This window comes from Aspergillus luchuensis, chromosome 4 (genome assembly GCF_016861625.1).
Source record: "Aspergillus luchuensis IFO 4308 DNA, chromosome 4, nearly complete sequence".
Lineage (NCBI taxonomy): Eukaryota > Fungi > Ascomycota > Eurotiomycetes > Eurotiales > Aspergillaceae > Aspergillus > Aspergillus luchuensis.
This window is the reverse complement of record NC_054852.1, coordinates 994,291-1,022,191: the sequence shown is the minus strand read 5'-3', so window position 1 is coordinate 1,022,191 and position 27,901 is coordinate 994,291. Positions and strand designations below refer to the sequence as shown.

Here is a 27,901-nt window from a genome sequence, read left to right as displayed (position 1 = left end):
TCTGCACTCATCTGGGTAGTACTTTCTATCTACTTCGGTCTACTGTCTCCTCCGCCTAGTCTATACTAAACTGGAACTGTTATACGTACCTCCATTCCCTCCACCCCCACCGCGGTCTTTTACTAAATGACGTGTCTCACAATTTGGACCTTGGCCTCTCACTAGCCTCCCAACGTGCTAACCGCTTGTGACTGCGAGCAAATGTCTTCGTCACCACAGCAGAAGCCGAACTGATCTCCAGCGCCAGAGCAAACGCAGCAATGTACCCAGCCAGGCGTCGCTTACCGCCGGGTTCATTGCACTGCATGATCCGCAAGCCTTCCTGCTGTGTCGCGTATGACGTGCCCCCGCCGATTACCCCTACAGGCATGGAGGGGAAATACAGGCTCAACGTTATTGTCTTGGACGCCTGATCGTATTCCGGCGTCAGATGTGCCCACGAAGCATCCGCGACGCACGCCGGATCTTGACCCGTGGCAATGAAAATAGCTGCCAATATATTGGCGGAGTCCATATTGCTGCCATGCTGGCCATTCCGAATCCCCGCTTCTTGGGTCGTCTGAATGAAATTATACAACTGTGCGGATGAGCAGCCTAAGACTCGCTGACATGCGGAGTCGGATAGAGCTGTCCAGGCCACGGTCTCGACACCCCGGACAACGGCCACATTCCTCCACGATGGCTTCTTGTCCGAGGATAGCATGCCTTCCACAAATGTGTCCACAACCTTATATTCCTTTTCTAGGTTCTTCGACACCCAGTCACGGATCCAATCTGTGGCTATAGTCACCATGTTCTGGCCTGACGCGTCTCCGCAAGCGTAGCTCAGAAGCAGATGGACAGAGCTGCCGATCGTATGCGGTTTGAGGCTCTGTAAGCGAGCATGTTTGCTGGTACTCTCCGCCACTTCCTTGAACGATGCCTGGAGGGTAGGCAGCGCGCGCGCAAATCGCAACGCATCTCCGGGATTTTGGAAGCGAAAGACCGGGCCGCGCGTCATGCCCTCCTCCTCCATGTGGACTTCAATACCACCAGAGGCATTGGCAACCTTGCATCCGCGACAGCAGCTGGCGACTACCGCCGCCTCAGTGGTGGCCATGGGCGCCCAGATCTCCTTGTCGGGACCTGTGGGCGTCCGAATGTGTAGCGGTCCAGCTAATCCAACCGGAACGTGCGTATAGCCGATGAAGTTTTCAATCTTCACCTTGAAGGGGTCTTGATTGTGCCGAGTGATGTGTTCGACCCCGGTGAGGATCTGGCTGATTTGAGCCTTGGTCTTTTCTGAAGGAGGGGCCATGATTCGAGGACTGTATCTTCACGAGCAAAGTTTATTCGGTGTAGATTCAAATGTCGACCGATAAACATCACGCGCGACAAGGTATTCACTACTATATGTATAGATAGAACCATTTGCCTCCATCAAGGTTAACCTTTGCGCAAATCTTGGTTAACCCGGTGCTTAGCATCTGCTTACAGGGCATGGGTACCATACTTCCAGGGGCACGGTTGTTTAGTCTTCTCCCAGTCTTGTTTCCGGGTCTTCCTCAAAAGGAACTTACATCACCAGTAATCCAGACATATCCAGTCTGCACTCATTGATAACATCATAACCATCCAAACTACACCCCTATCGCTCGATCCAAGGCCAGAACTCCATCGAACGCCATCGTAAACATGGAAATAGGCTTGATTGAAGGGACGGAGTATTCCGTATAATAACACAGCCAAATCAATGAGGCATAGTATAGAACAAGGCACATAGTAATTGATTGCATTCAAAGCATCCAGAGTGCCACGGAGACCAAAACTTGAGCACGCAGGCAGAGATAGTACTAAAAGTCCGAATATTCAAACACATAAACCCACCAGCCAGCCGACAACCAAAAGGAATACTTAGTACAGCAATTAGTAGTAAATTGCATTAGCTCACCGAGGCACTTCTCAACGCACAGAGCATCCCAATTGAAGGCAACCACTTACTGCATCTCCAGATTGCGGGTCCTGTAAGTTGCCCGACGGACCCATCCGTCACCAAGTGGAGCTGACCTCAAAAGTAAGTACGTAGCACTTTTAGTAGATTGTCACAATGAATCGATTTGAGAGGAAAAAGAAAGCAACCATCATACTTTCAGTTTCTCCGAGCTCTAAGAGAAAAAGAAAAGAAAGGGGGAGACAATGAATTAAAATTAAGTAATCTCCATCCGAGATCGCTCACGTTCGGAAAAGTACGTATTGCCACGAAAAAGAAAAAAGAGAAGATAAAAAGCAATATTCTGAACGAACTGGTGGCGAAGACTTTGTACTTTGAAAACGCCTCCCGAGAGAGATAGAGGGGGGAACGAAAGGCCGTATTGCTGATGTGCAGGAGCAGCACAGTATGTACCTCTTGCAGCAAGCAACCCTGCACATCACCGGAGTACTCCGTGCAAAGCATACACAGTCGTCATGTCTAACCCATCAGAAAACAACCACCAATTTGATTTGATGGTGATAGTTGCGCCCGAGCGCTGCCCCGACGAAACTATCTACTACAAATGTGCATTACGCAGTAGACTGGATCTGCCATCGTCTGGCAATTGCAGTCCGCAGCCCCTTTCTTTAAGGATTTCCATATCCATCAAGATCAGGCCCTATCACCTCACGGTATGCCCGAGAATAGCCTAGCCCAGCTCTGATGGCTACTTACTAGTAAGCCGGGTAAAGCAGAATAATTGATGGTCGCATACTGGCCCTATCGTGATCTTGTAATGCGCGATCATGCGTTTGTCTACAGTATGTAAATCTATTGTCTCGACAGATGGATGACCTTGCTACGCACTATGGATCCACTTGATTTCTACCAAAAGATAAGAAAGTGGAGTGACAAATCATCATTCCTGTCATGTAGATCATATGTCACAGAGTATCAGTCATCCTTGCTTTGATTCTTTGTCTGCTGTGGTGCGCATATGATAGATAGAATACCACTGCAGTCGGGGGGTTAGCTTTAGCTTTCTCAATAGTTTCTACTAAACTAGGTTTGCTTTGACAATCACGGGGTTTTTATTTGAGTTAGTTAGTCTACCCGCATGGTTTATTGCAAGATTCGGCGGTCAATTCGTTAAGGGTTGGTGCCGAGGTCATTCTAGTTGGTATTCATCTAGATATTCTGAGGGGCCGTTAAAAAGGAAGGATTGGGGATCAAGAAAGCTCCCCTATAAGGGAAATAAGGGGAAGGTAACTAGGTGGGAAATATAATAGGAATTAAGTGAACGTGGGAAGAAGAGAAGGGTATATGCAGACAAGTAACGAGGAATAAAGAACAAAAAGTAGAAGAAAGTAAAGGCATAGTTCTCCTCTCAAGAACTATGCGTCCCCAGAGACCGAGGAATATCAAACGACTGCATCGGGCGAGTATAGTACTCCGTACTGACTTCGACATTCGTCTCAATTTCCGTATGAGCATAAATCTTCCCTTCCGGTATAATAATGCGTTCCTGGCTGTTGTTCCTCCCAATCTGCGTGCCCGTCATGGCGTCCCCATCTTGGGTCTGCAGAATACTCATATCGAATGGATGCTCCCGACCCTTGGAGAAGCCGGATTCTTCTTTTCTCATGTTGCTGCTCGACCATCCGCCGTAGCCGCGGTTCGAGCTGTACTCGCCAATCAAGCGGGGGAGGAAACGAGAGGCGATGGCTTTGAAGGACGGGATGGAGGAGGCCAAGATGCCGACGTTAATCTCGATGGCGGACCAGTACATGGCGCCGCTGATGGCGTAGGTGGAATCGCTGGAGGTGAGCATCGCGGGGATGTAGGTGATTCGGATGATGGAGGAGATGCAAGCGCTAGATATTGCGAGTAAGCAAAGAGACACGTGCTTTACCTCATTAACAGGCATTGTACTACTTACAATAGACCAAGACAGAGAATACCACCGAGGGCCAACTTCTGTTTCCTTGGCATGTGTAGCTTCAGGATGACCCGGATCGGCAGCGAGTAGGTGAGCAGATCGGTCGTAATGTTCAGCGCTGCGTTGGCGAGGTAGAAGACGTTGATTGTTACGCAGCGTCCAGGAATGCTAGTATTCCAGGCGCGGGCAATGGGATTGCATTGAAACGCAGCTGTCAGAACGAATGAAGTGGCTTGGCAACCCACAACACACATCATGACGAGAGACATGCGCGTGAGTTGCTTGTCACCAAGTCGGGTGTAGAACCAGCAGACGGAGGTTTTGACAAAGCCAAGGGCGGCCAGGTAGAACATCGAACTCAACCAGACGGCCTGTTCATGTCGTCAGCAGCGATATCATAAGTGGAAGGTGAAGTGACGTACAAAAGAGTATGTGATAAGACCACTTTGATCCACATCCACCATGTGCTGGCCCATACCATGCTTGACAGCTATACAGTGTCAGTTTATGCCCTCACATGCGGACAGAGGAATTATCTTACCGACTATGGTAACTGCTGTAAATGCCCATGATAGAAGCTGGGTGAGAGGTCAGCTCAATCGCATCGATCCGGAAACGATCCCCTTACGCAGGCGCCGATAATCAAATCTAGGAGGAATAGTAGGTCAGTCACAGATTGGACACAGTCAATGAGGGAGATAACAATATTGACTTACAGTCATCCAAGCCCATTCGCTTCAAGACATAGATTCGAGCAAACAGCCGTAGACAGATAGTCACAAAACTCAGGATCGCGAAGCTAATCGCAACACCAGCAATGACTGGTCCCTGTGTAGCTGCCATGTTGACAGTCCAAACGGACAGAAGAAGGCAAGGCGCACAATGCTGGGTAGTGAATCGGGAAAGTCCAAGGTCTATTTATCGAGTGCAACACATCAGATGCAGTCGCTCATGCACCACACACACCATACACGGAGAAGACAGTCATTTTCTAGAAGGGGAACTTCCGGGGGGTTAAAGATTGAGTTGCGATTTAACGGAAGGCAATCTCGCGCATGTGCGCCATCGCGATCATCGCTGCATCGAATGCCCCTGGCAGGGCCCCGGGACTCATTCTTGGACGACCCTAAGCGGTGCGGGTCAAGCTCGCATGTTGGAGAAACTGGAGTCTGATGGACAATGGCGTTTCCTAAAAAGGGAAAACTGCGAGGGAAAATTTCACACAGCACCAAGAGTTGGCTAGCGACACTGGAAGAACGGAAGGAAAAAAGCAAGGTCTCGCGCGAGTAGCGACCAAGAATCGGGGACTCCAGTGACAGTTCGTACGTAGCCCACATCTTGGGTCCTGGAGTGGTGGGCATCAAGTCCGGATGCACTGGCCGACTCCGCTCATCGAATCTGATACAGAAAATGTGTCGTTGAACCTATCGCTCCACGGCTAATCGGGGGTGCCACTAGAAAGTTAGTCGCTGTCTACTGAGTGGCCATCTGCGACAAGAATAGCAGTTGGGGCACGATCGTCACTAAAGATGGGTCATATCGCCGGGGGGGATTCCGATGTTCGCAAGAAGTGGAACAAAATTCTGGATATTAATCTGTACTTTTGTTGCAGAGGTTGCCACCACGTTCTCGTTAATCATTGATAATCGGTGTTCATGTAGACAGTGGCTGCGACAACCTCATCCCCGGAACGTACGGCAGCCAGCCAAGTCAAGCCACCACAAGCACCTCTGTGACAGGGTAATGGCTGTCTGCGAGACACGGGAGGACTGGATAAAACGGAAGGAAGTAAATTCCGGCACTATTCGCACCATAAACGACCGGTGTCTGAAAGGCAGGAGAATCGCTGCCGGCTTTGCTCCAACCGGATTAGGGCCTTGACTGATAGTCGCCCTGAGCGCAAATGCTGACCCACTCCACTGGGGATGGACCCGTCCAGACAATTCTGAACGGCGAGTCTTCTGCTCAAAAGGTGGTCTACGCCGGGTGTCGGGCGTCATGCCTGCGAATGCCTGCGAAGACGATGTGCGCAGGATCAAATCCTGGTGGCTTGGGAGACGTTCTGGGGGGCGTAGGGCAGATCTTTATTGGTCGCCCTGGCACGCGGAAGCCTGTACTACTGAATACTCACTGTAGCTCGGTCAATAGATCCAAAGGATTGAAAACCACCCCTTAATGCTTTTTTGGTTCTTCAAGGCAGCCAGTTTATGCACCAGCTAACAAGGTGTTGGATTTGTGAAAGGAGTTCCGTCTCATGCTGGTTCATTGACTCATGCTGATGTTCAAGGAGCGAATAAGATTGACGGGGAATGGGTTTAGTGAGTGGCTTCGGGGACGGACCTCGGGCTATCGGCCGTGCTTCCGATCCAGTAGTCGCGACCACCAATTTCTCTCGATCCAACGGTGAAAATCTGCGTTGGAATTCCATGTGAGATGGATGGATAGAAAATACGTTCGTAAGTAGATAGGAGAACCTTGCTACTCCTCCCATCCAAATTGTCAAAGCGGCCCCTTCAGGCCGTGTACAAGTCCGTCCGCCACCCATAGCGACATTGGTATCAAAAAGTGATATATCAACAGGCGCAATGTTGCCATCCTCAGCTGAGAGTATTCCTAATTCTCAGTATCACAAAAATTTCGACAGTTGCAGAAGCAATCAATAGTGTCTCGTGGTCAAAAGACCGACTCTAGGCATAACGAAGTGCGCCATTAGTAGTCTACTGCGTAGGACTCCAATGGGCAAGCCGACACTAAACCGGCAATTTCTCCAGGGAATCCTGGAATCTTTGCTTGCCATACCTGTTTCTGCAGTTCTGGGCCTGTTTTGACACCCCTTCTGCAACTTGCGAAGGGTGTAATTATTTTATTTTCCTGGAGCCATGGATGGAGTGCCGATCGCGGCCCAGCTCCAGGCCGGCGTCAGAGTTAGTCTCCGTTAGGGCCTGCTAGGGGGATGTCTGTGGGTGGATCTGGCCTCTCACGTCGGCTCCCCCGGTGGACCCCAATTTAATTGCTGTTAGCACAAAGGACTTTGTCGAACACGTCGAGCAACGAGATTTTTGGGTTTTTCTTTGTTTGTGGGATCCGGCGGTTTCCCGATAGTTTGATAGATGGATAGAAGATGAATGGATTGGGGGGATAAGTATATATGGCAAGAACGGCACTCCACAAACTGGCACGGAAGGAATGGTCCCTTTCATCAAACTAGAAATAGTTCCATTGGTCTTGATGTCGGGACATGACCATTTCAGTAGCAGTCTCTGACAAACTTCGAGCCTGACAAGTGTCAACTGCTCCCCCGAGAGCTTAACCACGGCCAATAATGGCTCATCGCGACTCCGCAAGCCCACTCCATCAGAGACACTAGGAGCCGTTGGAGGTCCTAAACCCTCGGCCGCGCATTTCTCCCTGCTCATGAGTCTTCACTTTGTCCCCGCACCACTAAGGTACGTCGTCGGCTCGTCGCTGCTCTGACGGACTAGACTGGTCATTGTCTGTCGGCACTGGGGGTGGTTCTTCGAGTGACGCTTGTCAATGGCTCCAGTCTGGTTGGATCGACACTCCGGTCATATTGTCTACCCTCCCAATGCAGTAGCCTCAGTGGTGTTCTCCTCGGATCGAGTCCCGGTACATGCTTAGATGGCGCACAGCCGCTTCTTCAGTGGTACCACTACGAGGCTAACTGATTCGTCGTCTGGCCACATTTACGTAGGAGAGAGGAGCCAGATGTCGGTGCTGGACCTAGGGCGGGCCTAAGTCCAAAGCTCCCCTCCAACGGCTGTCGGTGATCATGTTTTAAGAGCTTGGGGTCGCTTCCCAGTGAATTTTGTTGCCATCTCTCCGCTCGCCGACTACAAAAGCAACAACAATCATGGGCGTGGGTGAAGATCTCCTCTCCAAGGTCACGACCACCAACGTGATCCTGGGTCTGGTCGCCTATGTGGTCCTTCAATTCGTGTACCAGATCGTTTATTACCACTTTTTCCATCCGTTGGCGAAGTTTCCTGGTCCATTCTGGGGCGGCGTCACCCGACTCTGGATTGCATGGCATAATCTGCGCGAGACTGAACTGCAGACAGTGTACGATCTCACAAAAAAATATGGTACGCTAAACCATCGTACTACCTGAATAACAAGTTGCGAAAGGAATTAAGCCTGACTCAAACGTTTCCAGGCCCCGTGGTCCGTATCACACCCACGCTCCTGCTTGTCAGCGACCCCAAGAAGCTCCCCGACATCTACCATCGCAATGCCGACAAAACGGGACACTACATCACCGGATCTTTCGGCGAGACCGAGTCTCTGTTCAACATGCGCTCTCACAAGACGCATGCGGCATTCCGGAAACACATTGCCGGCCCAGTACGCTCAACTCGACTCTTTATTTCCCTTCAGAGCCCACTCGACTGATACCTGCACAGTACAGCTTTAGCAACGTCAAGCGCATGGAGCCGCTCCTCGACGCCCACATTGAGCATTGGCTACAGAAAATCGACGAGAGGTTCGCCCGCACGGGCGCTGTCTTCGACTTCTCATGGTGGGCAGTGTGAGTGCCGTGCTATTCTTGGACCCATCCCTTCATCCCGCAGGCCATACTAACATTTCTCCCAGCTACATGGCATACGACATCATCAGCGAGGTCGGCTTCGGTGCACCCTTTGGTTTCGTCGAGCAAGGACAAGACGTCGGCGGTCTAGTACAAGGCTTCCACGACGGCCTGCCAGCCTTCGGTCTCCTGGCGCGTCTCCACCCCTTCACCAGCTGGATGAAGACGACCTTCATGAAGAAATACCTGGTTGCGACTCCCCAAGATGACTCCGGTATCGGAGTCCTGATGCGCTTCCGCGACCGACTCATTGACCAGCGTCTGCGCGACCTCGAAGAAAAGAAGGACATTGGCCGGATCGATCTCCTCCAGACCTTCCTCGAGGCCCGCACCGAAGAGGGCAAGCCCCTAGACATGGAGTACATCCGGGCAGAGGTCCTCTTAGTCCTTCTTGCTGGCGCCGACACCACCGGAACTGTCTTCCAAGCGCTGGTATATAACCTCATGACCCACACGGAGGTGTACGAGCGCATGATGGCCGAGATCGATGATGCTGCCCGAAAGGGCCTCATCAGTCCAATGGCCCAGTACCAGGAAATTGTGGAGCACTTGCCCTACTACGCCGCGTGTGTCCGCGAGACCTTGCGCCTGAACCCTTCCGCGCCAAACCTTTTTCCTCGATATGTCTCCGAGCCGGGTATCGATCTCTATGGCAAGTTCGCACCCGCGGGCACGGAGATCTCGTCTAACCCATGGATCGTCCACCGCGATCAGGAGGTGTTTGGCGCTGATGCAAATGTCTTCAACCCAGAGCGTTGGCTGGACGTAGAGCGCGCCAAGCTCATGAACAAGTATATGTTTACTTTTGGTTACGGGACGCGAGTATGTTTGGGCAAGGATATTGCGATGATGGAGCTATTCAAGGGTCCTTTGCAGGTTTGTACCTTCCCGTCTCATCCCTCAATCTTTTAGATTCATTCGTTGTCTGATTCATTGGGATACAGCTCTTCCGCAATTTCAAGCTTCACTCTATTGCCAGCAAACCTTCCGCGCATTTTGTGATAAAGGGAGGCGTGGGATTCTGGCGTGATATGTGGGTTACGGTTGACAAGCGGGGGGCTGTGAAGGCGATGTAGCTGTTTCAATGTGTCTAATATCAAACTTCTCACCTTGTTTCTCTCCTAATACTGTTTCTCTATGGCTGGCTATAGCTCCCTCTCTCTAGTTATCCATGACTGGTTTGCGTCCGGGGTTGTGTAGTCGTAATCGCCATGACTGACACTGAAGAGACATAATACTGGGTACTAAGGTGGGCTCGAATATATGCATCCGTTATATATATCTTAGACTACGTTAGAGGAGGAATAATTCGATATAGACCAGTAGTCTCAATAATAGTAGTACTAGAAAAGGATTAGTGAGGTTATGGGGTATTCGAGAAGTTCAAGTTCTTACTATCTATGACGGGCTGGCACTATGCTTCTACTAAGTATGATAAAAAAAAATCTATAGATTGTCAAGAGTCTCTTACATAGATTCAGTCTTGCCTGCTAGTAGTATTTATATAGACATCATGCTGCGGTGTTGGAAACACAATCGCTCGTTTTCTATAGCTGTTAGTGAGTGGTGTGGATCGTTTAGTATATACTGAAGAAAAGACCATAGTTGTCATCAGAAGCCTGTATACGAAACATCTGACACCATTGAAAGCTTGAGTGGACTTGAGTCGTACATTTCATTAGCCCATCGATCTATGATTGGCTGGTACATTCATCAGCATATTATATTAAAGCTTCTGTATAATAGCCAGTGACCTAATTAATCACACCACCACCAACGTCAGCATTACCTATAGTCTCTTTACACTTATATGACACTACCAGACCAGAATGAAAGAGGAAAATGTCCATCTACAACATAATCCCCATCCCTCTAACTCTCTCAAACGCCCCAAACCACGACGTCCTCGTATCCATCTCCTCAGTAAACCCAATCTCCCTCGCTCTCCCTAGATCAAACGGGCGATCGAAATCCATCAACCTCAGACTCCCCATCCTGGCACCCGTATTATGCATACTGCGATAAATCACCTCCTCTTTCACCCCTTCCCTCTTACTACACAGTTGTCTCAGTTTCTCCCAGTTCCGATCCATGTACTCCGTCGGGTGCAAGGAACCCTCCTCAGGCCCCACACCTTCCAACCCGAAATATGACGCCAGGATTGGCCATCGCTCGGACCATGCGACGGGGCGTGCGCTGTCCGCGATATTGAATGCTCGGGTATGGACCTTTTCGCGTGGTTGGAGGGAAGCGTGGATGCAGAACCGCGCGATTATGTCTTGGTTGGAATCGGTTGATTGGAGTGTCCAGGTTGTGCTGTTGCCGGGGAAGGGAACGCGGGCATTGGGGCCTTCGAGGGCGCGGTAGAGGGAGAGGTAGATGCCCATTGTTTGAGCCATGCAGTTTGCATTGCCGAAGGGGGCGAGGCCGACCTTTTCATGGGTTTTCGGTTAGTGTGTTTGGGGGGAGTGGTGGAAGGGGTGGAGACGTACTATCACGTCCGGACGGACTTCACACCATGACCAGGTCTTTCCGATGCAGAGCTCTTGCAACAGGTCTACTTCGTGGTAGTAGAAGAGGTCTTTGGCGTATTCGGCTGGCACGCGGGGGAGGTCTTCTTTTAAGGGTATTTGGTTCCGGAAGGGGAATTTGTCGAGGAGGTAGACGCCGTATGCCTGTTGGATGTGATGGTTGTTGTTAGCCTCTTACACGTGAAAGATCATGTGTTTATAATATGGATATGCAGATGACTTGCCTTTGTGCCAGTAATGAGAGTAACAAAAGACAATTTTGGCGAGAGAGCCTCCAGCGTCTGAACAGCAGCTCGAAGCATCTCCTTATTCAATCGACATTCTTCGGCGGGGACATCGCTGGCACGATATGCTGCACAGATATTGAAACCCACACGGTTAGACACACTAATATGATATACATGCATGCAATCAGGAAGCGGTCTACATACCTGCATAGTACACGTGGCTGATCGTATCGATAGATGAGATCTTCTCCGCCAGGGTCTTCTTCAGCGCGGCATCGTCGCCCGCCAGGAGGTCCACGCCGGAGACAATCTGAAGACGATCGTCTGTTGGCCACTTGGCCTCCTCAGCTGTGAATGCACGGTTCGCAACCGCTGTCACTCTGCTGAAAGTCTCTGGGGCTGGGTAGTTTGTGAGTAGCTGGTTGACTAGGGCCCAGCCGTTGATGCCTGAACAGCCGAACACGATGGCATGGTGTCCTTGAGAGGGTTGGGACTGCTGCATGGTGAGTCTAACGAGAGGAGTAACCCGGGGCCTAAATTGTGTCTCGAGAAGAACTCGTCAGGGAGACAGCACGCAGCTCCAGGGATCAAGGACAAGGGGGTCTGGTCTGATTCCAGGGGACGCCATGATGGCTCCCAATTTACCCAGATACCCTGGTCCAGTGCACAGCTCTGTAAATATCAGACTGCTGTCCAGACCAATCGGATAATTCTTTTGTTAGCTTGCCTCCCCTGTGCCCATGGGAAACGGCGGACTGGCGTCGAGCCATCATGGTGGGGACAAACAACGGACTCGTGGCGCTGCGATACCGCATGTCGGCCAAAATCCGCCACGCTAAACGCTCCGGGGAGATATCTCGCGGCGTGGTAAAGGCCCAATAGAGTGACAATGGCTTAGTCAATTGGTGGTTGTTAGAATGAGACGGATTGCGTTAGCAGGGATCTTTTCGCTTACTATGTCGTCGACTGCACTACGGCCCTCGGGTGCGAGCATGGGGTTTCCGATTGGTTATAGATTGGCTTACAGAAGCGGACACGTTCAGCATGAATGGTTCCTTGAGTGAACAAAGAAACTGCGGGCTTGGTGGGTCGATAATTTCCTCTGACGCGCGGAATGATGAGCACAGATGACATCTGATACAAAGAACATGAGGTCTTACCAGGTACTACTAGAAAAGGTAAAGCCGGAGAGAAGGCGGGCGATTCAAATATACAGCTCCAGCTTCCGGGAGAAAATGGTTTGATAGATGGACTACAAGCCAAGACGCTTGTGACAGTTACTAAATAGCTTTAATCAACTTGGCTTCCCCTGCCCTCGTGGCTTGGCACCCCTGGCTGGCTCCTGCGATTTCTCGGGGTTTTATGATCGGCCGAGACAAGCCGGCTCTAAGGCCACCATACTTGGCTTGGATATAGTTGAGGGAAGCGAAGGATTCGATTGTTTATCCTTTCTGATCATTGTTGGGGAAGGGGGTGGCTGGCGGAAGACAGAGTTCTAGTAATATGGTAAAACACCCCCTCATTCTCGAGCTGATTATCTCCGATGTCCATGCAACACCTACAGGGGCAAACAGCGCCCTGGGGCGCTTTACCAAGACACAGCAGGTCTAGGGAAGCCTGTTCGTGGCCTCAGCGGTGCTTGGGCTAGCCAACTAGTCACTTTGGCCAACGCATATGCGACACCGGTAGAAAACCGGCAGCATGCACGTTGCCTCACCAAGTAAAGAAGGCTTGATCCTGGGCGTTTCTATTGGACTCGGAGGTCGTGGAAGCTAAAAGCACCACGCTAAGTGGGCCATTTCGATATTAAGCTTGAAATTGCTTGTCCCGCGGATCAGTGGAAAGACAACCCGTCGATTCACGAGCTTCAAACTTATCATTGAGAGGGTTCGAAAAAAAACTCTACTTGAATGATATCTTAATCCGGTTTTATAGAGCTGACTGGCAGCCAGCCCATCGTATGAATCAAATATCTCTTTGCTCTCCCACCAGGGATTACATTATATTTTCCGCCAAGGTCACCTTCCCCGGAAGTCGTCCGCGGGTTCGACTCGCATGGTTGATGGTTTTTCCCTTCTCGGGGAAACCTTTCCGAACGGGCCCACCTCACATGCCCTAAAGGCGACCTCAGCGCTAAGATCAATAGCTTCTCGACTTTAACCCTTGGTCGCGGTCACGCATGGTGCCATTGGAGCTAGTTACATTGATCGATGAGTGCGTGTGCTAACTTAGTGACTGGTCCGCACATACAACATTGTTCCGTCCATTGCAGGTAAGAACGAACCCGATAGTGAGAGATCACGAATTTATAGACATTATAGATAATATAAGAAATCTGTAAAGAAATATAATCCAACTATACCACATATCAATCACTTTCATTTACACTCACATCCGTGGTGACTTGAATGCCTTCATGGGCCCCAATAATCCGCTCCTCTGAGCCATTGCGACTAGCTTCAACATCGGCCCGGCTCTGCCCCGTCATAGTATTCAGCTTGATACTCTGGTGTCCAATGATGGATCGCCCATTATTGGTCCGACGGGTCGATGTCCCATACATCTTCGACCGACCGGTCGAGTCGCCCTTGCTGGAAAGCCCGAGTAGCCGTTGTAAAGCAGGAAATCGGAAGCTAATGAGCGATTTAAAAGAAGGGATGCAGGCGATGAAGATGGCCACAGCCACTTCTACACTAGACCAATTGAGAGTGTTGACAAGTGTCCCTATTCATGTAGTAAATGGGTCATTAGCCGCAGCACACGCAAGGGTCCAGAGGAAGGGGCAACACACAGGTGTGGTCCTCAGAAAAATTGCTTATATACGTCGCTCGAATTATACTCGTCACAGACACCCTATAAATCGCGGTTATTCCTAGCTCCCACGTGGGTTCCAGCTTAGGGGAACCAGCATACAGCACACCCAATCCAAACATTATCACCAGTCCGGCTCGTTTGCCTAATGTCATATTCAATTGCATCACTTTGGGAAGAGGGAGAGCGAAGAGCGCTAGATCAGTAGCCAAGCGGATTCCGAAGGAGATGTAGTAGAAGGCCGTCAGAGATAGACATTGGCCTTTGACGTTGCCGCTAGCATCCCATGCCTTGTGAATAGGTGAGCATTGGAAGATCACGACAAATGTTTCCTCGATCGTTTCAGCGACAAGGAGGCCCACGAGGCTCCAGCAAGCAATTCGAAACGCTTTTCCGGGGAAGATCTGCAGGTAAAGGAGGCAGAATGAGACCTTGACGGTGCCGAGGGCGAGAAGATACGCAATCATGCTGACAAAGTCAAGCTATATATCAATGAAAATTGATCAGCATGAAAGCGATCTCGTTGTTCTTTTAGTGAATTTCAAACCTTAAGAAACATCTCAAGCTTCTCCGAGTTATTTATCGTCGCAATGTGCTTTCCGTAGCCATAGCGGGTCACTGTGGGAGGAAATGCGTCAACTTTATCCATTCGTGTGCGCATTTGATTCATGGCAGCTTACTCCAGATACACACAAAGCACAGAACAAAAGTGAAGACCTTGGGCAACCTAGTGTCAATATTTGGGAGAGCATGAGCGAATTCAACTGGGCCAGGAAGCGTACCCAGCTGGTCACACATAACAGATCATCAAAGTTTAGCCCTGAGAGGTAGCGAAGTCGGACGAACAGACGGACTGAAAGCCCTGCGGTCGCAATCACGAGAAGAACGGTGTTGCAGGCAATAATTGACGACACTCGAGATGCATTCAAGTCGACTGGAGGGTCGGTCGACGACACCTCCTTCCATACGACTTCCATGGAAGGGTGTCTATGTGGCCTGGCGAGAACGAAAGAAGAGCGAGGGAAGTCGCAGTCCGGGTCAGATTCCAGAGAGCCTACATTTGCGGGGGCATTTCGAAACGTTATGTCTTCAGATACATCATTAGTACTAGGTGCAGGATGCAGGATTCAGGATGCTGGGATGGGATTTCGCCGAGCGACCCGTCTCGAGGTTTCGGTTGGCTGAGTGAGGAGAGAGCACAATCCATGGACATTAATCCTCTGAAGACGATCTGAGCAAGACTGGTCCTGGCCATATGGTAAAGAGTAATATACGTGCTCCACCCGCTCCCAGGGACGGAAATGCTAGTTGTCCAACTAATATGGCGCCGTGACACCGTCGGACTCCACGAACGCACTAGGCAGGGATCACAAAGTGCCCTAATTTCACCCCTCTCGAATCGGCGTTTTCCAGATGGTTTGATGTCCTGGACTGGGTCCAGGCCAGTTGTTTCCGTTCCGATTCGTCATGGCTTCATTTCTGCGCTGGCGTCTGCTGCTTTATCCGCAGTTTGTCTTCCCACGTTTTAACCGGCTTTTCTTTTAATTCTATCCCCCTGTCTCCTTCCTTTCCTCGTTATTTTTCGCAAATCCGCTTCCGCCAGTGATTTTTGTAAGGCAGGATAATGGACCAAAAGAGTTCCGGTGAGCTAACGGCCACCCCTGTCGACTTGGATGAATTGCCGGCCGGATACTACTGCAGTAAGAACTTTGTCGGCTCTCTCATTGCCGTGTGTTTGATGGCCATCAGTCTCTACCTGGGCTATGTCTTACCAGTCAATCTCTCCCTTCATTACCGAAGCAATTCTGTCGCTGACCATCAAATAGGTAAACAGCTTGAGCGCTATCAATGCTGACCTGGGTAAGTTGATCTCCCCTCTAAAGGTGGACTACCTGGAACTATCAGCCAACAGTTGCTGACTGACTGTCTTTTTACTTGCAGGGCCGGACCCCAGCTACAGCTTGATCTCGACCGTTTTCACACTGATCTCCGGAGTATGAGCATCCTCCTTTTGTTAGAATATGCTCCTTCCAAGTATACAGACTTGCTAAGCACACTTTAGGTTGGCCTCCTACTAGTTGGTCGCTTAGGAGATCTTTTTGGTCGCCGATACATCTTGATTGGAGGACAACTGCTCGGCCTCATCGGCGCCATAGTCTGCGCAACAGCCAAAACCGTTCCCACCGTCATCGGGGGCAGTGTCCTCTGCGGTCTGGCTGCTGCAGTGCAATTAACTTTCAGCTTCGTGATCGCTGAGCTGGTCCCCAACCGTGCTCGTCCGGTTGTCAACGCCGGCATCTTCATCACAACGCTGCCATTCTCTGCGTTTGGTTCTCTGATTGCAGATCTGTTCATCGCCAACACCGCCCGCTCCTGGCGCTGGACCTACTACCTAAACATCATCACCTGTGGTCTATCTATCATTCTGCTGGTTTTGTTCTACTTCCCTCCTGGCTGGGATGCCAAGCGCGGAAACGAGAGTCGCATCGATGGTCTCAAGAAATTCGACTATATTGGCTTTCTCCTGTACGCTGGCGGATTGATTCTAGTCCTGCTTGGTCTCTGTAAGCTTCCCGGACAGCTCTGACTCGGTTCTCATAGGGTGCTAATTCAATGTCATCAGCATGGGGTGGCTCATCGTATGCATGGCACTCAGCCCATGTCGTTGCTGTTCTGGTCATCGGATTCATCTGCTTGCTTGCTTTTGCTCTATATGGTACGTGAGCCAGCCATGTACCGCAGACTACTTAGTAAACTGACTCACTCCCTTCCCAATCAACAGAAATCTTCGTTCCCTTGCAGCAGCCCCTCCTCCCCATGTCCTTACTCCGAAACCGTGGATACACCGGTGCGGTATGCTCGGCACTAGTAGGAAACATGGTCTACTTCTCCATGAGGTATGCTTATATCCCCTATCGCCTTGATGTCAATCTAATGACAAACCATTACAGTCTCCTCTGGCCAACAGCCATCACCGCCCTCTACACCACCGATACCATCAAAACTGGCTGGCTCTCAGTGAGTGACCCTCCCCTATCACCCCACCCCCAGACCACCCCCTCCCCTCTAATCGCATCCCATACACAGATATCCACCGGCGCCGGCGTCATCGTTGGCGAAGTCGCCGCCGGCATCCTAATGAAACCCGTGGGATACACAAAATATCAACTGATCATAACCACTCTGATGATCACCGCATTCTCGGGCGCCCTGGCATCCATTAACCAATACCGCCAGGCATATGGCATCGCAGTACGCTTATCCCCAATTCTTCCCCCCGTCGCAATGTTACTAAGATAGATCAAATAGTTCACCGCCATCGGCGGCTTCTGGGTCGGCTACCTCGAACTGATAACTATAATCATGTGCCCATTGTACTGCTCACCGCAAGACATCGGCCTCGCAAGCGGCTTCCTTGGTTCCGCAAAGCAAGTCGCCGGCACCATCGCCACCGCCATCTACGTCGCCATCCTGGACAACCGCATCGCGGTGGACTTGCCGCGCGATGTGTCTGCCGCCGCGTTGAATGCTGGTTTACCTTCATCGTCGCTGACGGATCTGCTTGAGGCGGTGTCAGCGGGGACGACGGCCGCGTATGATGCTGTCCCCGGCATGACGGCGAGTATTCTGGGGAAGGTGACAGAGGCGGTGAAGACGGCGTATTCGCAGTCGTTTCGCACGGTGTTTTTGGCGAGTATTGCGTTTGGTGGGTTGTCTGTGATTGCGGCGTGTTTCGCCGAGGGGGTAGATGCGAGGTTTACAAAGGATGTGGCGGCGAAATTGGGGGGTGTGGATGGGGATGGGAAAGGGGGGAGTGAGGAAAAGTTGAAGGATGGAGGGGAGGTTTAAATGTGTGTTTGGGGTTTTTTTTGTGTATGTGACTATATTAGGCATGATACATTGGGGCCATATTCAAAAGCTTGAATTACAGTTTCTTTGATCACTGGGTTGACTATAGAGGGGGCTAATCTTATGCTGAAAAGTCACGTAATTCACTAATAGATGGCTGTCTATATTACAACACTGCGTTGTGTGTATATATCCGAGGTCGGTATAAACAAGGGAAAGGAAATAAGCTGTTCACGATCGTAAAGGAATTCAGACATTATGTGGTTGAACAAAGACGAAGCACGCCAGCACGGATGCCGAATAGGCAAGCCAGATTTGGCTGAGCTCGAAGGGGTAGGTAGGTAGGTTGTTATAATCGGCAGGGCGAGACGTGGAAACAAGATAAGGGAAAAACTGAAAATAAAAATGCACCGTGAAGTTGGGGAATACCAATAGAATGAAGAAATTCGAAGGAAAACCGACCAACTCCAGGGTAAATCAAAAAAGAAAAGGAAGTAAGAAAGAATCACACAAAGGTGACAGATAACTTCACAGAAGGCATCAAAGATCGAAAGTAGATAATGAGAAAGTTGCTGAATAGCTTTTGGTCAAATCGCAACGAGTCGGGAGTGGTGTGTATGTATATCGACAGGTTTCGGGGGTGAAGAGAAGAAGCAGGGGAGGGGGCCTCGGACTCTATCTATACAGGGTATGTCGAGGGGTCGCTTCGGCTTTTGAGTGGACTGTGAGGCATTTGAGGTTCCATGCTGGTGGAATCAACGGCTAGGAGTTGGCTCGAGAAAGCTGATTGGTCTCGACTGGTGCTCTCGGAAGACTCGCGGCGCTGGAGTCCAAAGGCCACGCTGCTCGCGTTGGCGCTGGTCACTTGGCTGCCCAGGTTGGTTGGCGCGCCTTGGGCATCGACTAACGGTGCAACAGGTGTCGAGTCCGCCGTGCGGTCAATTCCATTAGGCACGGGGTAGTCGCGCGTGACATGGGGCTGAGGAGTATGGCCTCCGTCCGAGGGAATGGTCGAGGCTTCACTGTCCGATGAAGCTGCCAGCTTGGTTGCACCGGGTGGCACGTAGGCTTCGTACTTCTTCAAATAATCGAATTGGCCCAGGATGACTTGTTCACGGACAATGTCGACATCCAGGGGGAAGTAGACCTTCTGGATGCACTTAATGACGAATCGTGGAATAAGGCACATTACCACGGTCAGAAGGAGGACAACCCAGAATGACAGCGCACCATAAACCTGGCGAGCGGCGCCATAGAATGTCAACGATGACTCAAAGGATGAGTAAACACCGGTCCAGAAGAAGATCAACAGTGAACTGATCGCATTGATTAAGCTGGAGAGCCAATCCCATCGGTACATGTTCATCATCACGTAGGTGTTGCTAGCAACCACAGCACAGGTGGCGACTAGCACACCCACGCGATACCGGTCGTCGATGCTGAGTCCGTTTTCTGTTTGGAAATTGGCCACCGAGTACAGCCTGTACGGCATGAAGAAGCAGATAATGGATTGGTAGAAGCCGTCGAACATGTAGATCCTGATCAACCGTTAGCTTGAATTCAAAACCGCAGACTTGGGACAAAGCAGGCAGACTCACCAGAACTTCAACTGCGTCCACTCCTTACGCTCAATACCACGCATGTAGAGCTGCGGTACGGCCAGAGACACCCTATCATCGACATCCTGATCGAAGATTCCCATAAAAATGACGGGTAGGGAGGTGAAGGCAACGTTCACCAGGGTAATATACGTGTATTCGAAGAGGTAGGAGCCATCGAAGTTGTCATAAATCGAATACCAGAATAGCGCGAACGTCCACACCAAGTTCTGTGGCAAAATTAGCGTCAGAGCTCTTGAGCCAAGCTAGGACCCGCCGTTCGCTCCAACGGGAACCTAGAGGGTTGCTTACCTTGTAGAAGAAATTGGCCGTCGTCTCGCCCAGCCGCCGATACGACCATCGTCCATGAACGAGAATGAGACGCTGTAGGAATCGGAACTGACCAATGGCGTAATCGGCACACATGACTGCCTGACGACCTTCCTCTCCTGCAATACCTACACCGACATCCGCTTTTTGGATCATGGCGACGTCGTTGGCGCCATCTCCAATCGACAAAGCCATGATGTTCAAACCAGTCTTGACCATATCAACAACCGCCGCTTTTTGGGCGGGACTGACACGGCAACAAAGGACGGACTTGCAGCGCCGGCAAAGCAACAGGAATTTCTGCCTCAGGGCATCGTCCAACATCAAACGAAGACAGTCCCCATCGAGGACAAGGGCATGGGTCGATGGGGGTGGCGAGTGGTCCTGGCGTGCCGCGGCTAATTCCTCGTCCGAGCCAGTAATTCCGAACTGTTCGAGTTTGCTGTCCAGCTCCTTGGCAGCCATATCAGAATCTGGAGCACTCAATACCATGATATCCATGTCGTTGTTCAGAAGGTTGCAGGAGTAACCGATATTGATAGCCGTTTCAATCTTATCACCTGTCAAGACCCAGAGCTTGATACCGGCGTCAGCCAACAAAGAGATGGTATCGGGCACACCATCCTGCAGCCGATCTTCGATTGCCGTGCCACCCAGGAGCATCAGATCCTGTTCAATGATACCTGCGACCTCATCCAGTTTCTCTTCGCGATCCACGATGGCTGCTGCTGCCACGTCGTGCTTAAGACTCCACTCGCGGTAGAATTCCTCGTCGAGAATACGTTCTGCCACGCAGAGCACACGGAGACCTTCTTGAGCGAAGGTCTCAAGGTGCTGTGAGGTAACATCCCTCAACTGCCGTTGTTGACCAGGAGCCAAGCGAGAATAAATGACCGTGTCAGCACCCTTACACAACAGACGGATGGTTCCGTCCGGCATTTGAACGATAACACTCATTCTCTTACGCGTCGAGTTGAACTCCAAAATGTTCAGGATCCTATAACTGCGTTCTTCACCCATGATGTTAACAAGGAGCCTATCTCCCGAGCGACCCATCGCTGTGAACCCACAGTCTCGAGCAGTAGCCACCAAGGCAGCCTCATCGGGAGACTGGGCTTTGAACTCAATTTGCGGGGGGTCACCCGGAATCCGTTCCGTAACCACTGTGTGGCACAAAGCCAGCGCGGCCATGAAACTCTCGACAGCCTGCTTCTGGGCATCACCGGAGGCACCCCCTAGGTCCGCTGCGTACTGAGGCGAGACAAAGGTCAGATTTTCGTCCTTGAGATATGGGTTGTCGTGCAGTTGACGCAGTCGCTGCAGCATTTCCACGCGACCGTCGCTGATACGTTGGCGAGCCTTGGCAGCTTCCTCCTCCACATTCAACAAGCCCTGGCGTCTCTGCATTCCCAACTGGGCCTCAGTATAGGCCTCACCGTATGCGACGCCGTTGACCGTACATTTCTTGAACTCCATGACGTTTTGCGTCAAGGTACCTGTTTTGTCCGAGAAGATATACTCGATCTGCCCGATGTCATCTGAGATGTTCCAGGCCTTTGGGACGCAAGACATCTGAAGCCGCTCGTAATACATGTGCTGGTCGAAGAATATAAAGAGCGCTTGGATCCAGCGCACGATTTCCAGTGAGATGTACAAGGCAATGGGAACCAAGTTCTGAAAGAGGACCACACCCACCCAGAAGGCAACGACACCCTCCACGGCGGCGGATCCACCATAAGAGCCGTATTCGAAGAAAGTTAAGGACGCGTCATCCAGTCCCCAGGCAAAACCGTTGATGAAACCGGATATCAAGCACATGATAAAGAGGATCGCAAAGTTGTAAAGAACGTTCCAGTTCATGTTACGTGCCATTTGTGGTCGCTTGGTCGGAGTGATACCCTGATTCAGCATGATCTTTGATTCCGAACCGGTGAACAAGGCCACTCCCAACGCCCACTCTGTGTTCTGAAGGCTGCAGCCACGGAGGAGAATATTGTTGATGGTGATGGGCTCTACCCGTTCCTGGGGCGGCGCCTCGGGATCGTCCTGTTGGTTATAGTAAATGGCACCGCTGAACGAATAGAGATTCGCATGCGGGGGAGGGCTTTCTATAACAAATTCCGCTCTTTCACAGTCGCGAGCATTCCGTACTGCGCGACCACAGTTAAGGGCATGGCGAACCTTCAGATTGGTCTCCCCGTCCAGGTTTTTGGTTTCCACATAGCAGGCACCGTCCGGGTCAGAGGTTGAGAGAATCACCATGTCCGCGGGAATCTGGTCACCGTTGTACAGCCGCACAAAGTCACCGACGTTGACATCCTTCCAATGCTGACGCTTAAAGCGAGCCTGCCCGGAAGCAGTCTTGGTCGGGTTGAGGATGTCGCCCTTGACGCGGCCCGAGGCCGCATTTCTGCCGGAATGATCTGCATGATCCGGCCAATCTCCAGAAGCACGGGCATCGAGGGACACGGCCCTCAACTCAATCGGAGAGGTGGGTTCCACGGATGGCCGGGCATCCGCCATCTCAACATCTCCAGCCACGTCTTTGTCGGCGGACTTGCGGCGCACGAGCTTTTTCATGGCACGGTAGGTGAATACGGTGGCCCGAGTACAGGCCTTTTTGAACTTTCGCCAGGCGGACACATTGTCAAGGGTGACATTGACATTGTGCCAATCGGTCAGACGGTAAACCGGGGAGTTGTTGAGTTCGTTATCGGATACCGTTCGCCTCCAGTCCTCGATAGCATCCTTGATCGAAGTGACCACGACGATAATGATCAGGGGAACAGCACTCAAACCCGGGTCGGCATCTCCAAAGATGGAGAAACACTGCAGAATGATGACGAATAAGAAGTAAAGATTAGCGATGTTGTGGAACTGCAACCACAAGTTCTTCGGGATGAACGTCAATGGCGTGTAGATAGAAGTGCGAATCTTGTTGCGGGGATAAACGTTCTTCAGATTGCCTTCCTCGTCCCGCTCGCTGTCCGGGATGGGAAGGTTAAAGTAGACTTTCCGCGATGAAGCTGTTTCTGTTTCAGTGCTTTCTGGCCCTGCGGTTGCTGCATCGGTTATGTTGTTCCGCGTATTACGACGGTTGCCCCGTTCCAGGATGGAGACTCTCTTCCGAAGACCGCTGGCGGCGGTCATGCGTTTCGTCGCCCATCGTGCGCGCTTGGTGGATTTGGCTTCCTGGTCGGGAATCGGAGGAACCTCGTCGGAGGCCCGACTCAGTTCCTCGTCCCCTTTCCCTTGTATGGGATCCATTTACAATGGGTGAATTCCCGAACTATGTTCAGCGGCGGGCGGCAATCATCGGATCGGTTAGGACGGAGGGACCCTGCGTGAGGCGGCCACGCAGGCCTTCGGGGAGCAACAATCGCAGCCGCGCAGTTGATTGACCGGATGACGAAGGATAGCGGATTTGAGACAGGGAGCAGAAATTCGTCGCGATAGTCTGCTCCAGACCCGGTCGCTTCTTCGAACCTGACGAACGGCGGGGAGGATAGGCGGGGGGGAATGGTCGTTCGCGAGATCGCAACGATCGGAGGGTTCGGCGAGAGTAGCAGAAAACCAAGTGTAGCGGAGCTGGCAGGGTAGATCAAGGGCGGACGGGGCTTGACGCGCGTATCGGGAGTGGGTGAGCGACGCGGGAGGTGTCGAGGGGCAGTCGAGCGTCAGCAACAGTAAGATGCCAGGAGGTGGAATGCGGAGGGAGGTGGAGGGAGTCAAAAAAGAGACGGGATGGCTGGCAGAAAGACCGGGGCTGGAAGGGAAGGAGGAGGCAGTGAGAGTAATACTACTACTAGTAGTGAGGAACTACTACTAGTCAGTAGAGTGAGGAGGCGAGCTCAAGCCTGAGCCGGGACTGACCGGCGACGGGCCCCAATTCGTGGATGCCGCACTGAGGCAACCCGTCCACTAATCCCCATTGAGCCACTCACAAGCCTCCATCTGGTTAGTACGGGCGCTGACTCAGTCCTCCCCCCGGTCGGCTTAGTTAAGCTGAAGGGGCTTCTTCGGCTTTTCTCTCGCCTTCTGCCCTCTAGCTTCGAGTCAATTTGGCTCGGATTTTAAGGTTTTCCTTCCATCTTCCGCTATCCGTTCTGTTCTCGGAGTCGGGGTGCCGGAGTCAACCAGGTCAAAAAAATTTTAAAAATAAAATAAAAAAGGGTTGGCTCCAGTGGCGGTTTCCTTGTACCCTGGATCTGCAAGGCTGGGTCGACATCGATTTTGCTGCTGACGGTTTGCTTAGTAGTATTAGCAAGTCACGAACACGAGGAACTATCCAGCATCCATCCAGTGCTACTGTAAATTGCATTGCCCCTCTGGACGACGGGGCAGAGTGCTGCTTATCAATCCGGAAAGGACCATCTTGCCTCTTTCAGTATTCTCTTGCGCGGAGTATCCGCCGTCATAATATTAATGCAACATTTATCCAGTACTAGTATTGCTTCCGCTTAGTCTGCTCGGATCCGAACGATCAACTTTCTCAGTGCAATAGTTTATGGTTGCTGCTATGAGAGAGAAGGCTGCGTAGATTATAATACTACTAGTAGTCATACTAAGCACACTAATGCAATGTATCTCCATGGAAATTGGCTGTGCCTTGCGCTCAGGGCAGCAGGGTTGATGTGGTAATCTGTAGTTGCATTTGAAGAGTAAGTAGTAGTCATCTAAATATATACTCTCAGGAGTTGTCACAGCCGCATAGGGATAAAGGGAGGATAAGGCTGTACTAGGTAGTAGTAAGTAAGCTGACGGAGATCACTAGTAGTAAGCATCACCATTAAAAGCTGTTGACTAGGGATAGAATGTTCCCCGTAGCTAAAGCAAATAATGATCTAACTAATATTAGCCAACATCAATAGTTGTTCTCTATAACTAGCAGCTGCATATCCGGGGCCTCTAGTCCTGCTTTCAACTGACCGCTTACTTTTATAGAACATTCTGCCGCAAGAATATGCAAGTACAACAGGCAGTGGAAGCAATGCTTAAAACTTTTAAAATTAATGTGCTGTTCCTGCAGACGTACTAGATAATCATCAATCGCATTAAAGAAAAGCAACCTAATAGATAATTGTTGAACCAATCGCGAGCAACAGCAAGAATCATGAAACTGCAGGAAGAACTAGCACACCGCCTACCGATCGACATCATCATTGTTTACTCTTATTCCCATCGTCCATTTTTCGCCCCGCGTGCCCCCCCAAATCTCTCACTTCCACTGTCCAGCATCTTCAATTCCCTTGGCAACCTTCCTAGCTCCATCTTCCACGCCGCTGCCCACACTCCCTAGTGCATCGCCAACAGGCTTCCCTGCGCTCCCCGTGGCGCCGGTGATGGTATCGCCGATACCTCGCCCCGCGGCGCCTGTCACCCCGCCAACAGTGCGAGAGACGCCGCCGACCGCGTTGCCGAGGGTCGATGTGACGAATTTGGCCCCGCCAGTCACTCCGGAATCCTGATTTCCAAAAGGCATGTTCACTGCGGTCTGCTAGATATTTTAACTGGTGATGGTTTGATATGCCGTACGCAGAATCTGAAAAGGTATCTGCTGGTGGAGCTTATGGCTCAGTAATCAATCTCTACGTGAGTGAGTCTGACTACTTACCTCAGAGGCTGTCACGTTCAGATGGGCAGCAACTCGCAATTATGTGCATCTATGACCGGAGATGCCAGATGGCCTCGCGAAGATATACTGTCTAACTAGTCTAACTGCTACCTGCTAACCAACCTAGGTGCAGTGACCCATGACGTCAGTGGAGTCTCGGATGCGCTGCTGTTTCCATTCCTTCCCGCGTGCTTTCTGGACGCGCGTCCACAACCCATCCCACAGATATTGGACTCTTGAACAAACCAGAAGCACAAAAAGGGATTAAAAGAACAGCTTACACTTCTAAGGCAGTCTGCCACTCTTCATGGTGGAACATACTCCTAGAAGCATAGTACGACGAAGTGAAAATTGAAGACGCCTCCTTCGACCCGCCGCATAATACTTGTTTACCGAGCCAGTTCGAGGATCTGCAGCACACCAGCTCTGTCGGGCAGGTTCCCTTTTTCTGCCAAGACATCGGTCAAAGTCATATCGGCAATCTTGTGCAACTGCTCGTCACTGGTCACGTTGACCTCGGACAGCCGGGATGGCATCCCCAGGAGTTGCACAAATCGTAACATAGCGTCAGCGGCTTCAGTCTCCTGGAACCCCAACACCGAGTTGAAGATGTCGAGGATTATCTCCTGGGCAGCCGCGGTTTGAGGCTTGGTGTATCGCAACGTCGCGGGTAAGATGATGCAACTCTACACAAAACGTGAAAGGTTAGTCGGCTGCCTGTCAACAATTGGTGGCTTTCTCGGATTTAGTTACCGTGACTCCTGAACATACGTAGAACGGTTAGTGGATTTCTACTTTCCGCAGCTTGAAGTGATTTCTGCATCACTTACCATGCTGCACACCAGCGACACTTCCCTGTTGTGCAGAAGTTCGGTGGTTAGTAGTCTTTATCGCAGCACAGTCGATGTAGATGCGCCACCGAAGAGCGGACTCACGAGTTGATGGCCGATCGCATGGCTTGGCCCCATAGGAATCTTCCATTGAATGAAGGGCAGGAGAGCGTCTCGTGAGCCGCGCTGACATTCCGAAATGCCTTTGAGCAATTCCTCTTCATCATGCTTTTCCTGACCGGTGTGATAATCCTTGAGACCCCGGATCAGGATTGGCAGCGCTTTCTTGATGTGCTCCGTGGCTTCCTCGTGGCACTCAGGATTGCACAGTGTCTCCACGAAATGATCCACAGCCCGCACACCCGACGCCAGCCACAAGTGTGAGGGCATGGTACTGGCGATCCGCGGGTCCATCAGGATCAAGCTCGGGGATCCCTCGGGATGCACAAAGTGCTGTTTCTTGCCCTGAGCGTTGGTGCCGCTGGCATAGTGGTTCCACTCCCCGGCGCTGAGACTGGTCGGCACGCAGATGAGCTTGGTGGTGGGCGCTTTGATCCCGTCGGGGCCAGCCAGACCGTAAACCTGATCGACCAGGGCTTCCATATCGTCAGTGCCGAAGCCGGCTGGGAGAGTCGCACTGAGCATGACGGCGATCTTGCATGCGTCAGAGTAGGAACCGGACCCGATGGAGATGACAGCCTGAATGCCCTGTGACTGAATGGTATGGGCAATATCCATGATGTCCCGGTACGGGGAGTGACTTCCCACTCCCGTTTTCTTTTGTAGCACACAATCGGATAGACGGGCCTCCAAGTCTCTGATCATGGATGTGTTGGTGTCGAGGGTCGTGCTCACGACTAGTAGGATGTGAGACGCTCCCCATTCCTCCAAGGCGGCCGGAATATCATCCAGGTAGGAGGCCTCGAAAATGGCATCGTGGCCCTCGCGACCGTCTAGGTCGAGTTGTTTAATCCTCTGCCGCATGGTCTGGGCGCGTGAACTTGGTTGAAGAGGTGGTCGACGAATTGATTCGATTGGGGACGAGCAGCACGACGGCAAAGCTTGGATAGATACTAGTTCTGACACGTCTGAATGAACATAAACCGGATGCTACGCGGGGTACAAGTAATCGGCAATTCCGCGTGTGCAGCCGCTAGTCTAGTAGACAGTCAGACTGGACTGAACTAATCCATACGAGGTTACTAACGATGGATGCTCCCGGGAAGCCAAGCCTCAAGGTATCTCTCGGAGACACTGGTTGGAGGTACTGGTACAACACATGGCCGTAGTGCAGATTGATGCACGCTTAGAAAAGGTGCTCCACTGTCTCAGGTTTCAGGCTTCAGGGCTCAGCAATCCTGGAAACCGCAAGATGATGCGGTGCATGCTGGATGGCAAATGCATCACAATCCTTATCGCTTATCGGACCGCCTTTGCCGATGAGGACCGACTGGGAATAACATCATAACATCAACCCTACCACCACCAGTGAACGCGCCAATGAGCGCCTCCAAGTACCGCCCATTCGTGGGAAGACAGCCTGATTTTAGCTCAATGTCTAGACCCTGAATCTGGTGGATAAGAAGCCTGCAGATTTCTAAGCATTCTAAGCACC

At 51.3% G+C, this 27,901-nt stretch overlaps 10 protein-coding genes across 10 annotated transcripts; 2 read left to right on the top strand and 8 right to left on the bottom strand.

The window, feature by feature from the left end:
• Window positions 1–136: 136 nt before the first annotated feature.
• On the bottom strand, window positions 137–1,297 carry AKAW2_40374S (hydroxymethylglutaryl-CoA reductase; the record flags this gene model as incomplete). The annotated part of the gene is made up of 1 exon (XM_041688695.1): window positions 137–1,297. The coding sequence occupies one exon, from the start codon at window positions 1,295–1,297 to the stop codon at window positions 137–139; it is 1,161 nt and encodes a 386-aa protein (XP_041542454.1).
• Window positions 1,298–3,338: 2,041 nt separating this feature from the next.
• On the bottom strand, window positions 3,339–4,733 carry AKAW2_40373S (putative integral membrane protein Pth11-like; the record flags this gene model as incomplete). The annotated part of the gene is made up of 6 exons (XM_041688694.1): window positions 3,339–3,825; window positions 3,891–4,261; window positions 4,313–4,380; window positions 4,432–4,468; window positions 4,519–4,538; window positions 4,607–4,733. The coding sequence occupies 6 exons, from the start codon at window positions 4,731–4,733 to the stop codon at window positions 3,339–3,341; spliced, it is 1,110 nt and encodes a 369-aa protein (XP_041542453.1).
• Window positions 4,734–7,761: 3,028 nt separating this feature from the next.
• On the top strand, window positions 7,762–9,572 carry AKAW2_40372A (cytochrome P450; the record flags this gene model as incomplete). Its single annotated transcript, XM_041688693.1, has 5 exons — window positions 7,762–7,993; window positions 8,065–8,252; window positions 8,312–8,436; window positions 8,502–9,372; window positions 9,441–9,572. 5 exons carry the CDS (start codon window positions 7,762–7,764, stop codon window positions 9,570–9,572), a joined length of 1,548 nt encoding a protein of 515 aa, XP_041542452.1.
• A 774-nt stretch (window positions 9,573–10,346) lies between these two features.
• AKAW2_40371S (SDR family oxidoreductase) lies at window positions 10,347–11,756 on the bottom strand (the record flags this gene model as incomplete). The annotated part of the gene is made up of 4 exons (XM_041688692.1): window positions 10,347–10,928; window positions 10,989–11,171; window positions 11,252–11,379; window positions 11,459–11,756. The coding sequence occupies 4 exons, from the start codon at window positions 11,754–11,756 to the stop codon at window positions 10,347–10,349; spliced, it is 1,191 nt and encodes a 396-aa protein (XP_041542451.1).
• A 57-nt stretch (window positions 11,757–11,813) lies between these two features.
• On the bottom strand, window positions 11,814–12,248 carry AKAW2_40370S (uncharacterized protein; the record flags this gene model as incomplete). Its single annotated transcript, XM_041688691.1, has 3 exons — window positions 11,814–11,926; window positions 11,982–12,147; window positions 12,210–12,248. The coding sequence occupies 3 exons, from the start codon at window positions 12,246–12,248 to the stop codon at window positions 11,814–11,816; spliced, it is 318 nt and encodes a 105-aa protein (XP_041542450.1).
• A 1,374-nt stretch (window positions 12,249–13,622) lies between these two features.
• Window positions 13,623–15,042, bottom strand: AKAW2_40369S (uncharacterized protein; the record flags this gene model as incomplete). Its single annotated transcript, XM_041688689.1, has 6 exons — window positions 13,623–13,978; window positions 14,046–14,107; window positions 14,168–14,547; window positions 14,613–14,683; window positions 14,746–14,782; window positions 14,848–15,042. 6 exons carry the CDS (start codon window positions 15,040–15,042, stop codon window positions 13,623–13,625), a joined length of 1,101 nt encoding a protein of 366 aa, XP_041542449.1.
• Window positions 15,043–15,689: 647 nt separating this feature from the next.
• AKAW2_40368A (trichothecene efflux pump) lies at window positions 15,690–17,914 on the top strand (the record flags this gene model as incomplete). Its single annotated transcript, XM_041688688.1, has 9 exons — window positions 15,690–15,839; window positions 15,892–15,925; window positions 16,007–16,059; window positions 16,128–16,629; window positions 16,689–16,781; window positions 16,848–16,962; window positions 17,017–17,083; window positions 17,153–17,317; window positions 17,375–17,914. The coding sequence occupies 9 exons, from the start codon at window positions 15,690–15,692 to the stop codon at window positions 17,912–17,914; spliced, it is 1,719 nt and encodes a 572-aa protein (XP_041542448.1).
• Window positions 17,915–18,593: 679 nt separating this feature from the next.
• Window positions 18,594–23,109, bottom strand: AKAW2_40367S (uncharacterized protein; the record flags this gene model as incomplete). Its single annotated transcript, XM_041688687.1, has 3 exons — window positions 18,594–19,452; window positions 19,513–19,742; window positions 19,825–23,109. The coding sequence occupies 3 exons, from the start codon at window positions 23,107–23,109 to the stop codon at window positions 18,594–18,596; spliced, it is 4,374 nt and encodes a 1,457-aa protein (XP_041542447.1).
• Window positions 23,110–25,060: 1,951 nt separating this feature from the next.
• Window positions 25,061–25,324, bottom strand: AKAW2_40366S (uncharacterized protein; the record flags this gene model as incomplete). The annotated part of the gene is made up of 1 exon (XM_041688686.1): window positions 25,061–25,324. One exon carries the CDS (start codon window positions 25,322–25,324, stop codon window positions 25,061–25,063), a length of 264 nt encoding a protein of 87 aa, XP_041542446.1.
• A 521-nt stretch (window positions 25,325–25,845) lies between these two features.
• AKAW2_40365S (iron-containing alcohol dehydrogenase) lies at window positions 25,846–27,270 on the bottom strand (the record flags this gene model as incomplete). Its single annotated transcript, XM_041688685.1, has 4 exons — window positions 25,846–26,142; window positions 26,210–26,217; window positions 26,287–26,311; window positions 26,392–27,270. 4 exons carry the CDS (start codon window positions 27,268–27,270, stop codon window positions 25,846–25,848), a joined length of 1,209 nt encoding a protein of 402 aa, XP_041542445.1.
• Window positions 27,271–27,901: the final 631 nt, after the last annotated feature.